The sequence below is a fragment of the Miscanthus floridulus genome, chromosome 15, assembly GCF_019320115.1.
Source record: "Miscanthus floridulus cultivar M001 chromosome 15, ASM1932011v1, whole genome shotgun sequence".
NCBI lineage: Eukaryota > Viridiplantae > Streptophyta > Magnoliopsida > Poales > Poaceae > Miscanthus > Miscanthus floridulus.
In genome coordinates this window covers 19,842,136-19,857,325 of record NC_089594.1, presented here as the reverse complement: position 1 = coordinate 19,857,325, position 15,190 = coordinate 19,842,136, and the positions used below count along the sequence as shown (strand labels likewise).

The 15,190-nt window shown below is 45.1% G+C and overlaps 1 protein-coding gene across 1 annotated transcript; it reads right to left on the bottom strand.

Annotated features, from left to right (window-relative positions):
• Positions 1-1,476: 1,476 nt before the first annotated feature.
• Positions 1,477-3,368, bottom strand: LOC136506490 (serine/threonine-protein kinase BLUS1-like). Its single transcript, XM_066501413.1, has one exon. The coding sequence runs from the start codon at positions 3,338-3,340 to the stop codon at positions 1,592-1,594; it is 1,749 nt and encodes a 582-aa protein (XP_066357510.1). The 5' UTR covers positions 3,341-3,368; the 3' UTR covers positions 1,477-1,591.
• Between the last annotated feature and the right edge of the window lie 11,822 nt (positions 3,369-15,190).

Below are 15,190 nucleotides of genomic sequence, written 5' to 3'. Positions count from 1 at the left end.
CCACAGGGTAATTAGGTGTGCGTGCAACAATCAAGAATCAGAAGCCGCCTCCAAAATCAAAAGGCACTCTAAAAGGAAGAAGGATGATTTTTGTTACAATTTAACCACAGGAACTAAGCTAGCTACACGAAAAGGGTTGTTAGTTACCAACCTTAGAACATCCTTCGAAAATTGACAGCGTTCACTAGCAAACGATCACAAAAAATGGTGGGAGGAGCCGTGGCCGAAGAAGTTGAGTGAGTGAAGAAGAAGAGGAGGGACGAGGGGTTTTCTTCCAGCCATTTACCACCGCCGGGTTAAATGGGTAGCCGACGGTGATATCTGTTTGTACCACCGGATCGAAGCATGTGGTATTCAGTGCCCGAATAAACTGGTAGTGAAACCTCTTATCACCGCCGGCACGGCGGACGATGCGGTGTTTCGAATCATTGCGATTTCCATAGTCGGATCATAAGGCGAACCGACGGTGCTAGCTTGTTTCACCGCCGGCTCTAACGATGGTACCAGCTTCCATCTTGAAACCAGCGGTGAAACTTCTCATCTCCGCCGGTTTCTTCATGTGTCGCGCATTGGATGATTAGCCGGCGGTGCTAAAATGTTCCACCACCGGATCGGCGTACGATGCGGCGGCAAAGACTGGCATAGTGTTCACCGCCAGATCATACGTCAGGCGGGTGGTGAAAACCGTTTATCACCACCGGTAGGTCGCCTAGAAGGGGCCCCTCAGGCTATGGACCGGCGGTGATAAGTGTCTCATAACCAGCTGCGAAAGTCCTAGCGGTGATTAAACTTTATGTAGTAGTGCATCCAGTGTCAATGTGTGCTCTCATTGGGATTGTGCTAATTTGATATTGGTAGCAAAATCCTGCATGGATAACCTGGTTTTGGAGTCATTTCTAATAACACCTCCATCAATGTTTGAAGGCCTTGTACAGATTGTCTCTAAGAAGTTATAGAGGCAAATTCCAGAGCGCCTCAGGAAGTATTCTAGGCAGCCAGAAAATACCTATATATGTTGATATTAAAAGGCATTCTGGAAAAGCACCTCAAAAGACCTTTTGGGTCCATGTTATATCTGGCGTTCTCAAAAAACGCCTCAAAAAGTTTGAGGAGATTTTGACCACTTTTGAAGGCATTTGTAAACACCTTGTACGATGAGTCATGTTGCAGAGTCCTGTGAAATTCCTGCATTTTAAAGGGGCCTTAAAGTTCTTCTTTCCCCTTGTTTCTATCCTATAAACGAATTCTCCTATTCATAATTTCGTCCATGGATGCGAGCTACAACTCTGCCCTGGCCGACGCCCGCGAGCTAAGCCATGGACCTCACAACGGCCTTCTGAGCCATCAAATCCCTAATAAGCACCGTTCCCGCAAAGTCCATGGATAACGTAAACCCTGCCGCGGCACTCGATGCTCGTATCCTAAATCGCCTGTGTCGTGTAACTATAAGATAATAATATATCTGGACATAACATATGATTAGATGTATAGTTTACTATATATCTAGTCTAGAATTTTTACAATTTAGAATGGCGGGAGTGATGCCGTGAAATACACTTGACCTTGATGAACAAGCGGAACCGGAACAGCATCAACTGCTCCCATCTCCAGCTGACGTATGAGATGAGTTTATCTTCTTCTCATCGTCGCTAATGACAACCCTCTCTCGCAGCATCTTCTCCAACCGGGCGTTCCAGGCCATCTCCTCCTCGACCTCCTTCCTCAGGTCTTCCACCGTGTGCTCCAGCTGCCGGACGTACCCAAGCAGCATCTCTTCCCTCTCCTCCCTTGGAGCCGTCACGCCACAGGCGCCACCATTGCCGCTGTCGACGACGTCATCGAAGCGGCCAGCGGTGCGTTGCAACACGTGCGTCACCATGTCCCTTTGCTTCTCCAGGCTCTCCAGGACGGCCATCAGCTGCCGAGTCACCACTTGCTGGCGCTGCTTAAACCCTACCGCCTCCGCCGCCTTCCCGTGATCGCGATCGGCGTCATCCCCATGCGGCGGCTGCGGCGACGACCGTGTATCTCCATCCCCGGTGGAGGAGTCACTGTCGTCCAGCTCCACCGGGTTCTCAAACGGGACGCACCTCTTCTTCACCGCCGGGTCCTCGGTCGTCGGATCAAACTCCAGGTTGTCCTCGTTGAAGTTCCAGCCGCTGATCCGTCGGTTCTTGACGACGACGACGTCGTCGGCGTGGCGGCGGCACGGCGACACGCAGCGTGCGCCGCCGCTGGAACCGACACACCCGCAGAGATCACTACCCGCGTCGTCGTCGTCTTTGCTGCACCGCTCCTCGATGCTCGGGACGACGGCGAGGACGTTGCGGACTAGGAAGGCCCTGGAGCGGCGGTCGCAGGCCTTGAAGAACGGGTGGCGGAGGAGCTTCTCCGCCGACGGCCGCTTGGCCGGCTCCTGGCAGAGGCACGCGGACACCATGTCCTTGAACGCCCTGGAGAACTTGTTGCTCTTGCTACTCACGGCGGCGGTCTCCTCGAGGCGGAGGCGGCTGGTGATCCTCATCAGCATCGACTTGGACGGCGGCAGGTGCGAGAGCGGCGGGCGGCCGTGCGCGAGCTCCAGCGCCGTGATGCCGAACGACCAGATGTCGGCCTTGATGCCGTACCCGACGTGTGAGTGGATCACCTCGGGGGCCATCCAGTACGGCGTCCCCGCCACGTCGTTGAAGCAGCACGACGCCGACGAGCCGAGCCCCAGCGCCGCCGCCGTCGCCGCCGACGCCGACGCGTGCATGGTCTCGTAGATGGACGCCGACACGCCGAAGTCGGCGAGCTTGACGGCGCCGTCCGAGTCCACAATGATGTTGCCCGCCTTGATGTCGCGGTGGATGCGGCCCTGCCCGTGGAGGTAGCACAGCGCGCGGAGCGTCTCCGCGAGCACGACGGCCACGCACGGCTCCGGCAGGCCGCCGGGGAACCCGTGGCGCAGGATGGAGTGCAGCGAGCCGGCGCCCATGAAGGGCATCACCACCCACAGGTGGCTCCCCACGGTGAAGGAGCAGTGCGCGCGGAGCACGTTGCGGTGGGATAGCAGCGCCATGGCCTTCGCTTCCCGCCGCACGCCGTCGAGGTCGACGCGCGACCGCTCCAGGTCGATCGCCTTGATGGCCACCACCGCCGACGAGCCCAGTGGCAGGCACACGGCCTTGTACACCACCGCGCTCACGCCGCTCCCGATCTTGCACAGCAGGCGGTACGACTCCGCGTTCAGCGGGTACCTCGCTTCGTCGCTGCCACCACTAGAAGCAGTGTTGACCGGCGCCATAGCTGATGACGGCGCGGCGGCGGCCGGAGCAAACAGGCCAGCTGCACGTAGCATTTGTCGATCAGTAATTAATGTGATGTGGTAGTGGACTAGTGGTACATCACAACGTGAGACGATAATATATATACATACTCGCCCGTCCCACGTTTTCACTTTTTAAAAGTCACAACGAATCCCAAATTTAACCAAATATATACAATTTATATATACTAATATATATGATGCTAAATAAATATTATTAAATTAATCATGCAATATATTTTTTAATAAATGTATTTAAAACTACACATGGCCCCGTTTGACTTGTTTGACTTCTTTTTTCAGCTGGAACAATGTTTTTCTCTCGCAATATTTTAGCGAGAACAGTGTTTTCAGCTAGTTTCAGCCAAGATTCAGCAAGCTGAAATGGGCCTTGATAATACTATTTTTTTCATTCTCATTGGCTAGCTCATCGAAAAATAAGATGTGTGACTTTTTTGGAGGTGGATGAAGCGTATATGTATGAGTCTGGTGGGAAAAGAGATCCATGCATATGTGGTTGGAGTGAACATTACATTTGCATTGGTTATCCTTCATGTTGATGCGTGAGATGTAATTAACGTGGTCTCGGAGCCGAATAATTAGGACCTGCTATATTTCAGGTGTCTAAAATATGGCTAGTTTCAGGTGACACGTAGCATCCAACGATCTGCACCTGTTTTCGTACTAAAGCACTCAACTCAAAGCATGGATCTTGAAGAACGATAGATGGACCACACATCGCCCGAACAAAACAACAAATTCAGGCGAAACGTGGAATAATTAAGGTGCATGTGAAGATAGGGGGAAAGACAAAAGGAAAAAGAAAAGAAGAGGGTGGCCAGTGGCCAGTGTGGCCACAACTTTGGCTGGTATTGTGTTGTTGTCACAACCGGAAAGAGCAGGGTTTCTCATGAAGCTATTCATTACAGTCTGCTTTTGGGTAGAGGTTCTTGTCTGATCGTGTGACGACGGAGGGGCGTGCACCAATGATCACCATCATCAGGCAACGAAGGGTGGTTGGGTTTGAAGATCACATAGGCCTAGCAAAGGATCACCCCCCCGTTCCTTATTTGTAGGAAGTTTTGTGTATACTACTATATGCTGGAATTTATATATATTTGACGAATTGACAAAGACAAGATCGATGAGACAAATCATCTCTGCTTTAGGCGATAAACTAGTAAGGTGGCCCATGTAAATAATATGGGTATATGTCTTTTTCATCAATTTATTTTTTACTCAAAAATATTTTTTAAATAACTTTGTTTATTTTATTGTAATTTCCTCTCTCCATCTACCTCCACTGCATCCATCGGTATGAAGTCTGAACTTACATAGCTATTATTGAATATTGACTAATTCGCTGGTTTAAAGCTATCGTCCTCTCTCTCTCTCTCTCTCTCTCTCTCTCTCTCTCTCTCTCTCTCTCTCTCTCTCTCTCACTAATATCTCATGGTTGTACAATTTTTTAATGAGGCCAATTAACCTTTAGTTTCCTTTTGAGTTTTGCACCCTGTTCGTTTGTTGGTTTCAGCCAGCCCAAACCAGCCAGCCAACAGTGTTTTTCTCTCACAACAAACCAGCACCAGCCAGCCCAAACCAGCCCAGAAACCAACCAGCGAAAAGGCCGTTGATGAGCTCCGTTCATCAATAAAATTACCGTCCAAGTTCTCTTACAAATTAATATCCTTTGGCCCTCATATATACATTTAAATTTTCGATCATATTATACTTTCTCTCGCGAATTCATACTTATCCTATTTTACCCTAAAACATCACTAGATTCATTTTTTTTTGCAACGAACATCACTAGATTCATGATGATCTAGCTCATGTCTACTTTGGAACTATTACTAACGTCAATAAGCTGCTGATCTCTCGAGCAGTCGAGCCTTCCACCCATGCAACTCTATCCTAATATCGATCATGCTGTCACCACATTTGTTTCTATTTGACTAACTTCTCACCAAGGACAAATGTGAATGGCTTGCTGCTCGTGACTAGGGGTGGAGCCAAGAAAGAGCAATGAAGAGTGCTATGCAAATGGAGATATGCTTGGGAGGGTGGTGAGCCTTTGTTGATGGCATGAGTTCGAGCCGTTACTTAATAAAGTTAGCTGGCATTCTCGGGGTTGAAATAGTGCCACAACTCCCAGTGGCGGTCCTAGCTCTATCCCTGCTCGCGACCCTCTCAAGCATGCACATTAGGTAACCAATAGATCAATTGCAAGATTCAAAAGCTGTTATTCCTGTTGTGATTTAATTAGATATAATCTCAGCAACTGAAATATGTTCCTCTCCTAGGTCACTGCCATGAAAACACCCAGAAAAGAGTCATGACAGTTAGAATTGACACATTTTGTTTGATTGTTTTTGCTTTTATTGACGTAAATGGTGATGCCAAAACTTTCCAACCACGAAAAAGGGGGAATGAGCAACTTGGCAACTTAGAGGTTCGGTGATAGGACAAGCTAAGATGGTGAGGCATAGAACACGCCAGGGGAAGGAGTGGTGGGGACCTGAAGTGGTTTGTTTTCCATAGGCATGCCAAAGACATGAATGTCTAGTTTGGATATATCTTGTGCAGGTGTGATCCCTACATAGATGTTCCTTATGGGTTCTTTGTGCATACCATAGCAAAATCTACTTGTGATGATTAATCAAATTCTACAATGCCCTATCTTATCTTTTTCCACATATATTTGTGAAAGGACCTAGGATGCCGCCTAGAGGGGGGTGAATAGGTGTTTCTGAAAATTAACACCTTTAAATGTGGAAACAATTAGCAAAGGGAGTTTCCAAAATGGAAACTCCAAATAAGAGTAATACCACCCCTCACAAGTTAGCCACACAGTGTACAAGGTATAAAAGAATATATCTAGAAGCTACAACCCTGCAACACAAAGTTAGAACTGAAAATAAATATTTTCAGCATAGAGCTCTAATACCGGACGTGTCCGGTATGCACGGTTTCTGCAGAACAACCCCGAACTTGCTCCTTTCGATTTCTATCTTCAAACCAAACTGCAGGTACCTACTAGAGATATCAATATACACAGAGAACCTGCACAAGAGCTGGAGCTACACAAATATCAAATGAAATGCGAATTGAGACACGAAATTTGTTTTACCGAAGTTCGGACTCGTTCGAGTCCTACTCTCCGTTGAGGGGGCTGCGGGCGACCCAGCGAAGGTCAGCCCTAGAGGGTACCACGAAGGTCACTCTAGCCGGAGTCTTTTCCAACTCCTTTTCCTCCTTCCACTAGATGATTCCGAGGTGGCGGAATCGACCGTTACAAACTTTCCGAGGCACACCACAATCTCTCGGGTGCTCTCCGGCGACGCCTAACCGTCTAGGACCGAAGAGTCCAAGAGTAACAAATGCGAATCACGAGATTGACAATATGCACAAGTGCTCAAGTGGTTGGATTGCTCTCTTTTTGAATTTCACTCAACCCACAATTTGATTTGGCAAATTTGATCAAACACTCACTAAGAGAGTGTTGGGAGAGTTGGCAAGGCTCAAAAACGTGTGTGTGTGTCAGCAGAATCAACAGCCTCCAAAGGTGGAGGCTTGGGGGTATTTATAGCCCCCTTGAAAAAGTAGCCGTTTTCTAGCCGTTGCCATACCGGACCGGTATGTATACCGGACACGTTCGGTATTACTTACACTGCGCCAATGGTAACTAAGTTACAGTGATGTTGTGAGGCATCGAAACTCCTGATGAATGCCGGGACTTTCGACCGTCGGAACTCCCGACTCACGTCGGATCTCCCGACCCTCAGCAAATTTGAAAACCATATAACTGAGTTAAAGTTAGTGAGGTGTCGGAACTCCCGACGCATGCCGGAACTCCCGACCCTCAAGACTTTTGAAAACTAGCCGTTGGCCTCTGGTCATGAATACCGGACACGTCCGGTATGAATACCGGACACGTCCGGTATGACCAGAACACTGAACCCTCCAAGACAGTTAAAGTGCGAGACATCGGAACTCCCAACCATTGCCGGGACTCCCTTACGTCGGAATTCCCGACTTACGTCGGAACCCCCAACGAACCAACCCGACAACAATAATTTTACCACTGCTAGGTGAATACTGGACACATCCAGACCAGCAAAAATAAAGTTAGCTCTTTTGTCGCTCAAATACTCAAAACTCACATGGGTTGGCTTGAGCACTTATGAAACATTATCTATCAACATCATGCATCCCTCTTAATAGTACGGCATACCTATTAAACTCAAGATAAAAGGAAAAATGAATTTATACCACTTGAGTTGATCTATTTTGAATTGATGCCGTCTCTTTCAATCTTCATCAAATAGGGGTGCTATCATGTTGATAATGATCTTTTCACTTGAGCATAGCCATCTTGAGCACGTGACTTGATTCCATTCATCAAATATGAATAACTCCAAAATGTATCAAGTCACTTCCATCAAACACTCCAATAGTGATTTGATCGTCCACATAAATGTGGCCATCATAGCTTGATTAGTACCTCAACTAAATGCAAGTACTTCCTTCTTCACCCTAACTAGGTTCTTCGGCCGCCAAGCCGTTGCTTGCCCTTCACCCTTGCTTAGTACCTCGAAGCCTTTCCTTGCTATCTTCACCATCTCAAGCCATCAAGTCACATCTTGTGTTGAATCATCCATTCATGTATTGTTATCTTTTTCATTCCAATTTAGCAAGCTTCAAATATGAGACCAATCCATTTGCAATCCCTTATGTCTCATTAATTAATTCTTACAAGCTTGCTTTCACATAGAACATGGAAATCCCACAATAAATAAGCCTTTGCATGAATTCTATTTGCATTGTTGTCTTGTGCTTGAACTAGATTATTTACACAACAACACATCATTTTGGCTTTCATTAAGTACCTGTGAGATAACCTATTACCTGTCCACACTTAGCAAACGGGTTAGTCCTTTAATCACATTGTCATTGAATCATCCAAAACCCACTAAAGGGCTAGATGCACTTTCAATCTCCCCCTTTTTGGTGATTGATGACAACTTGATTAAAGCTTACAAAATGATATAAACATTTAAACTTTTGGGTTCAATGATTTATGAGAGGCTCCCCCTTAATATGTGCTTATGATTAGAATTCACAAAATGACCTCAAATGTCAATTGAACATACTAAAACATATAGGAGACTCCCCCTAAATCATTGCATCCGTGGGGTGCATGTGTGTGTGACAAAGTGAAACCATGATGCATATGACAAGATATATCACACAAGAATAAATATAAAGGCATCACATCAAATATTTTCATTCTAGCATGCATAGTCCTTATGAAAATAAATATAACACATGTAATTCACAAATAGCACTCATTACACATTTTCTCAAGTCCACAAGCCACTAATATATAAATAAAGATCATGTCTCAAGAGATACATAGATAAAGCATAAGTAAGTCTCATCTCCCACATGATACAATCTATCTCAAATCCAAGATACATCAATGAAGCTCAAAAACAAGAAACTACAGCCTGCAGTACATATCTTCAGGTACAAAGATAAGCAAATGAAACTATGCTAAAGCTTTAATCAGTCTCTCTCCCCCTTTGTCATCTATCACCACAAAGGTCCAACAATGACATACTAAGGACAAAGGGGCTACAAGCTATCACTAAAAGCTGAGATCACTCATCATCATCATCATCTCTACCAGCATCCTCGTCATCTGAGCGTGTAACACCGGCTGGACGAGAACCACCCGCACCAGACGGGTCATAGCCACCAGAGCCGTAGTAGCCACCACCACCAGTGAGGTCACTCCACCAGTCTATAGCATAGTCGTCTGCTTTGCTGGGACATGGCTGAGAATGAGTAGGCACTCGAGCCTAAAGTGGTAGAGTGTCAGGGTGCTCAGGTGCCTGCTGCTACTGTCTCTGAAGGAACTCAGCATACTCTCTGTCGTATCTGGCCTGCTGCTGCTCCTCAGTCTCAGGCTCACTAGCTGTCTCATCTGATACTGGAGACCTAGGAGGCTCAAGCTCAAGCCTAGAAGCAATTTGCTTCAAAGTCCGAGTATCCTTCTTCCTAGCCTCCCTCTCCTTCTGCTGCCTGGTCTGGATGTCTCTGCACATCCCAAATAAGGAGCTGAAAAGCCTGCGGATAGGCGAGGTAGGACTGCCATGGCGTGAAGTAGAACGTGAAGGAGCATGTGGTGGAGGTGAAGCTCCTGCTGGTGCACCACTCTCAGGTGCATCTGCCTCTGGTGCTGCTGCTACTCCTCCTAGTCCTACTAGAGGTAACCCTGTCTCAGGTAGATCTGCAACAATCTTTAGGGCTTTGTGAATCTTATCATACTTGAACATGTGCCCTGTCACCTGCTCAATCATATACATGATATAGGGAGCAAAACCACAGCCCTTGAGGGGCCTCTCTCCCACACTCCTAATCTCGGACCAAATAAAGTCAAACATGCTGAAGGGCCGAGCATCAGGTGCCATCCTGTGGAGTAGGTTCCTGGAATAATCTGCAATGTTGCCCTTGTCTCCACCCTTGCAGTCAATAGTCTTCTAGAACATCCTATCCAGGTATCTGTAGGTAGGGTGAAGACCTAGAACCTTCCCCACTGCTCCTCTCTCACCTCCTAGTGGATACATATAGGCAAGCTGCTCAGGGGGTAACACCTGCTCGGTGTGAATCCTGTCTCTCTGGAGGTCATCCTCTGAAAAGCTAAGGTGAGCGGTGAAAACATCATAATCAACACTGTACCACTGGCCCTCAAGCATCCAGTGCATCCGCCTCTCATCCTCCTCAACGAGCAGAGTAGCATAGAACTGAGCTACTACCTCTGTGTTCCAGTCATGCTAGAACTCCATGATCTCATAAACCCCAGTGCGCTGGCAAATAGCAATGGCATGATCAACTGAGGCCTTCTGCAACTCTCTAATGTACTGCCAGTCAATCCACTAAGACCTGGCAATAACTGGGTTCCTGGTGAGAATCACACTAGAGTAGAAGTCAAGGTGAAAAGCTGTCTAGAAGCGGTGATCATACTGAACCTTAGGTAAGCCCCTTGGATCAACCCTTCGCTCATCTCTAGCTTTCCTGGTCATACCCATTCCCCTGTAGTCAACTCTAGGAACATAAGAGGGCACATTGGGCAAACGTGTCTCAAGGAGACCATAATGCATACCCTGACCAGGCTGGTGCTGAACTAGAGGAACTGACTCCTCCTCAATCTCCTGCTCCTCATCAGAGCTATCACCATCTGATCCTCTGTCAGTGCTCTTCCTTTTTCTTTCTTCTCTAGACTCCACTCTGAACTCATCAGTGTTAGTGTCAGAAGAAGAGCTCCTTGATCCCTCTGCATACTGAGCTGCTACACTAGAGGCAACCTAGGTAGTCCTCCTGCTGGTCGGCTTGAATCCAGGATGCATTTCTTGTCTCGCTTTCTTGTACTTTTTAAGTGCGGGATCATGCCTGTGCTTGGACCTTGGCTCCTATCGTCCACTCATGGCTACTGTCCTGTATCCAAAGATTTTCAAGAAATTTCAGATACATGCCCAAAATTTAATCTCGAATTGCAATTTAGACATAGAATCTTTGATCCATGGTTTTACATCCATCTTTGACACACAACTGTCAATAGGTTTGCAAAACGAAGATACAAAAGAAGCTAAGCCTAACATACAATTCAAATATGGATTGAATCAAAAGGAAGAAGAGGAGCTGCTCTGCTGGGCCATACTGGACACGTCTGGTAGCATACCGAACACGTCCGATATGGGCGCCTAGCAACTCTAACTAGGGTTCCTTGATTCAAACCATCACGGATCAATTCCAAACTTTGGGCATTGCTTCTATATCACCAATGCATCATATTTACCGAAGGAATTTCAAAATCATGCATTGACCATGTAGATCGGATGAGGTCCGTGATTAGGGTACCTTGAGAGGAGAGATGAGAAGGCGATGTGAAATCCAAATCCCCGCGCTTTCAACCTTGATGCAAGCCTTCTCCAATGCAATCTCCCTCTCTCCTTTTTCTTGGTGAAGTCCTCGGTCGCCCTAGGTGAGGAAGAAGTCGGCGCCTGGGTTGGTTGGAAGGAGACAAGCCTGTCTGGGCCGAAGGGGTACGCTCGGTTTTATAGTCCCGCTCATACCGGACATGTCCGGTATACGCGGGTTGGCCCAAATAATTCCAAAAAATGTTTTCTCTCTTCCAATCCCCTTTTCTATTATTTCTCAGTCCAAAAAGGTATATAATCTTGATCCAAACCGAGTATCATCATTTTTCTTATCCAATGCCATAAAAAAGATTTTCTCTTTTCCAAATATTTGGATATACAAGATTTTGCTTACTTGAGAGAGATAGAGAGAGACATAGTAGATTGTGGACTTAAGAAAGCCGTGCCATGTGTGATTAGCCAATCAAACAATCAAGGAGAGCTATAATCATCATATGACAAGGCTAGATCACAAAGACCAAGATTCAAATAGTTTTTCAAATTCACATCACCTACACATGCTAGTTATGGGTTTTGAAAAATATCTCTCCTGTGTTACACAAATGCACATTCTAACATATAAAGGGCCTTAGATGCACTTACAATGTATGTATGTAAACACATACCTTTGCCTTGAGCCCACAAGAATACCACTAAGAAGATAAATAGCATGATGATCTTTATGTTGACCTCAAATGCCAAATAATCATACTAGATACATTTTCATCCATAGAACTACAGAGAATGTTAGATAAATTTGTTAGTCCACAATGGTGCAAAATAGAAATTTAGCTCCCCCTAAATAAGTGCCTCATGTAATTTGAATGACTTTCAACAAGCACTTTATTCTATTAAGAAAATGAGAGCCAATTTTCCATTTTGACCATAAACCTAATAAAATTGCCATATTTACAATTGAGTTCAAGATAAGCTCACAATCCACTTAGTTTTGATAAATCATAAGCTTCTGAGTAAGTTAAGGATATATGAAAATATACGGATCAAAGACTCAGTTGTAATTCAAATTGTGTTCTGGTTGTTGTAATACCGGACACGTCCGGTAGGTATACCAGACATGTCCGGAATACACAGAACAGAAACACTTTCTTTCTGTCTCTGGCCATACCGGACACATCCGATAGCAATACCGGACACATCCGATAGGTTCAGGACAGAACCAATTAATTCACTGCTTGTAATTCTTCGTTTAGCTCTAGTATTTATTGTAAACTTGCACCTTAACAAATGAATTGGTTTACTAGAGAGCCGTTAAAAGCATCATATGGCAAAGTAAAATTATTTTTAATTGAATCTAATTAGCCACTTTCATTATTTCACAAATGTACCTATTTGTGAGCTATAGAACACGAAACGAACAAAGTGGCTATCCTAAAAGGTTTAGGTACTTGTTACCAATGGTGAGGATGAAATATATGATATGTTCATTGAATTATCTTCGGGTCAACCATATAAGGGATTATGATAAGAATTGGTTGATAGATTGAGTGAGTATTGTCAAATTGCTTGCTCAACCACAACGAGGCCTTCATCTCATCACCAAGTACCTACATCATTAACCTAAGCACACTTTGGTACCCAACTTTTGTTGGGTCCTTTTGAGTTAGTCAACAAGTGCTTAGGCACCCAAATGGCTTTAGCACTAGTTTGTGGTGAACACATCACCTTGCTAATATGCTAACTCCATTTGTGGTCTTCCTAAGCATATCATTATAAACAAATGTGTTCGGCTTAGGTGAGTTACCATTTGGGCATTCATAGCTTAGATGCCCCTTTCTTCCACAAGCATAGCATATGCGGCCTTTGTTTGCTCTATGCTTGTTTTGCTTGTATGGACATCTATCAACCTTATGGCCCATCTCATTGCATCCATAGCATCTTCTTGTTGCAACTTGGGCTTCCTTTCTTGCCTCTTTGTACATTGGGTATTTCTTGGTAGGATGCCCCAATTTCTTGCTCATGAGACAAGCACTTTGTCCATCACTCTTCATTTGCTTGGCCTTCTCGGTAGAAGCCTTTTGATTGGCGGCTTCAACCTTGTTGGCCCAACTTTTGTGTGGACACATAGCCCACTCATGTCCATACAATCCACAACCATAGCACATCCTTTTTCCATGTTTCTTGCTCTTGGTTGTGTTGGCCTTGCTTGAGATGTGATTCTTTTGTTGGGCTTTGGAGAAAGCAAGGTTTGAACCCTTCTCAAGCTTCTTCACCATGTTATCATGGTTATCTTGAGAAGGTTGTGCTTTCTCCTTACCCTTCAACTGAATCACATCTTTCTTTAATCTTTGCACTTCTTCTTTGAGCTCTATGTTTTCTATAAGATTGCACTTCTTCTTTGAGCTCTTTGCACTTCTTCTTTTACCCTTACCCTTCGAAGATTGGCTTGCTTGAGGAGCACACTCATTAGTACAAGAAATATTTAATTGAGATGGTGTACTAGTGAGTGAATGTGTAAGAGGTTGAGAAAATTTTACTGAGGTGATCATAACCTCATGAGCTACCTCAAGCATGAAGCTTGATTCTACTACTTCATCATGAGAGCACTTTAGATGAACATAGTTTGCTTGTAGCACATTATACTTGCTTGATAGTTCATCTAGCCTTGCCTTGAGCTCCAAGTTTTTCTTCTCTAGTTGTGAAACACTAGAAGAGGAGTTAGTAACTAAAGCATGCTCAATTGACAATTTTTCATATCTTTCACTTAGAGCCTTTAGTTCTTCCATCTTGGAGATGAGAAACAATTCTTGCTTTTGAAGTGATTGCTCTTGCTTCTCAATCTCTTCTTCAAGCTCATCATTCTTTTCAACTATCTTCATGATGATGAACTTGTCCTTGCGGTTGAGATGATCAAGGTTGTAGTTGTCTTCAACTTCAACATCGCTCTCATCTTGATCATCTACTTGTGCTTTCTCCTTTTCTTGATCTTTCTTGTTACTCTTTTTCTTGCTTTTCTTGGCCATGAGACACAAGTGATGAGTATCATGAGATACTGAGGTTGACTCATCACTTGGTCGCCACCGGGCTTGAGCATCGTTGCAAACAGCTGTATGCTAGTCTACTGCCTCGGCCATACCGGACACATCCGGTAGGCATACCGGGCAGACAGCAAGTCATGTGCTGCTTGCACTTCTTGCTCCGGCTCGGCGCTCTTGAGGTCTTGTGAGGCTTCTTCATATAAATCAAAAAGTCTAGTCCAAATGAGATGAGCACTCTCCGGAGGTGGTTGTCCATTGAAGATTGCCTCATCTTGAACCTCTACACTCAATGTACTCAAAATAATATTAATAGCTTGAGCATTGAGCTGCACGCATATCTCCTCCTCTTTTGACAAATTTTTGTAGTTGCTCCAATCAACCATAAAAAGAGGTATGCTTGCATCCACAATATGCTCAACAAGAGGACTAATATCTCTAAAAGCATTGAGTACATGTATTGACCAAGTTAGAAAGTTTGAACAATCATTTTGGAGAAGCACCGGCTCCAACTCGACAGGCGTCAACATCCTTTTCTCACGACGGTGAAGCTTTAGGTGAGAACCTAGCTCTGATACCAATTGAAAGGACCTAGGATGCCGCCTAGAGGGGGGGTGAATATGCGTTTCTAAAAATTAACACCTTTAAATGCGGAAACAATTAGCAAAGGGAGTTTCCAAAATGGAAACTCCAAATAAGAGTAATACCACCCCTCACAAGTTAGCCACATAGTGTACAAGGTATAAAGAATATATCTAGAAGCTACAACCCTACAACACAAAGTTAGAACTGAAAATAAATATTTTCAGCACAGAGCTCTAATACCGGACGTGTCCGGTATGCACGGTTTCTGCAGAACAGCCCCGAACTTGCTTCTTTTGATTTCTATCTTCAAACCAAACTGCAGG

Excerpts from the sequence above, each read along its gene's own strand:
- LOC136506490 (XM_066501413.1), bottom strand. The coding sequence starts at position 3,340 with ATGCTACGTGCAGCTGGCCTGTTTGCTCCGGCCGCCGCCGCGCCGTCA.